Genomic DNA, 1,342 nt, shown 5'->3' on the forward strand with positions numbered 1-1,342 from the left:
CATAAGCCTTTTTCTGATGGTGAAGATATTGTTAAACCCTGTCTCCAAAAATTTGCAAAATGTGTTGGTGATAAAAGTATTGAAAGAAAGGTAAACGAAATAGCTCTTTCAAAGCAGACAATTACAAGACGCATTGAGGAACTGTCTCGTGATGAATCTGAGCAAATGAAGGACCGTGTCTATTCATGCTATTTCATTTCATTAGCCCAGGACGAATCTGCTGACATGTGTGATGTAGCTCAGTTAAGTAATTTTATAAGAGGAATTGATGATAATTTTAACATATTTGAAGAACTTATTGGCTTCGAGTCACTCCATGGAAAAACCAGAGGGTCAGACATATTTGAGAAAGTAAAGTCCTTTTTAGAAAATCAGCAATTAGATTTTGGTAAACTCTTAAGTGTCTGTACTGATGGAGCACCGTCAATGATTGATAGAGTTGCTGGAACTGTAGCTATGCTCGAAAGGTTTTTACGTCGTTCTCTTCTGAAATATCATTGCATTATACACCAAGGGTCTCTGTGTGGAAAAAGTTTGACTTTGCAGCATGTTATGATACCAGTTGTAAAATGTGTGAATAGAATTAGAGCAAGAGGATTAAATAGGAGAGAATTCAGAGAGTATCGTGAGCTGTTAGTTATGGAATATGGTGATCTCATCATTCATTGCGAGGTGCGTTGGCTTTCTAGAGGACAAGTTCTCAGCAGATTTTGGCAAATGAAAAATATTGTACATGATTTTCTGAAAGAGAAAGGAGAGCTGCCAGAGGAAAATGTCCTTTTGTGTGATGAACAGTGGATGTTTGATTTAGCATTTTTAGTTGACATATAAAGGAGCAAAGTGAATGTGCTGATAGATTAAAAAAATCATATTACTGCAAGAGGCCTTTGATAGTCATTTTAGTGATCTTCGTGAAGAAGATTGCATGGTTGCATTTATAAATCCCTTTTCACTTACTGAAAATAACATTCTGAAGATGCCTAGTAATATACAGATGGAACTTATTGATCTAGGAGCAAATTCAGTACTGTAGTATAAATTTAATGAATTTCCCTCACTCTCAAGTGCATCTGAAATGCATGATTTTTGGCGATCATTACCGGGTGAACATTTTCCAGAACTGAGAAAATTCGCCCAAAGTTATGCCTGTTGCTTTGGAACAACAAACAGACTTGAACAAGTATTTTCATCCATGAAAATGATCAAGAACAAACTGAGGTCGCGACTATCCGATTCAAATCTGAAGAACTGTCTGTTGCTCTCAGTTACTAATTTAACTCCTAATATTACAGATTTGGTGATAGCAAAGCAAAGTCAAAAGTCTCATTAAACCTAGTTATAT

The 1,342-nt window shown here is 35.8% G+C and overlaps 1 protein-coding gene across 1 annotated transcript in view; it reads left to right on the plus strand.

The window, feature by feature from the left end:
• LOC137645143 (general transcription factor II-I repeat domain-containing protein 2A-like) overlaps nucleotides 1-831 on the plus strand; it is a 954-nt gene extending 123 nt beyond the window's left edge. Inside the window, exon 1 of the mRNA XM_068377975.1 lies at nucleotides 1-831. This exon is cut by the window's left edge and continues 123 nt beyond it. Within this exon, the coding sequence (XP_068234076.1) occupies nucleotides 1-831 (831 nt within the window).
• The last annotated feature ends 511 nt before the right edge of the window (nucleotides 832-1,342 follow it).

This window comes from Palaemon carinicauda, chromosome 8 (genome assembly GCF_036898095.1).
Source record: "Palaemon carinicauda isolate YSFRI2023 chromosome 8, ASM3689809v2, whole genome shotgun sequence".
Classification (NCBI taxonomy): Eukaryota; Metazoa; Arthropoda; class Malacostraca; order Decapoda; family Palaemonidae; genus Palaemon; species Palaemon carinicauda.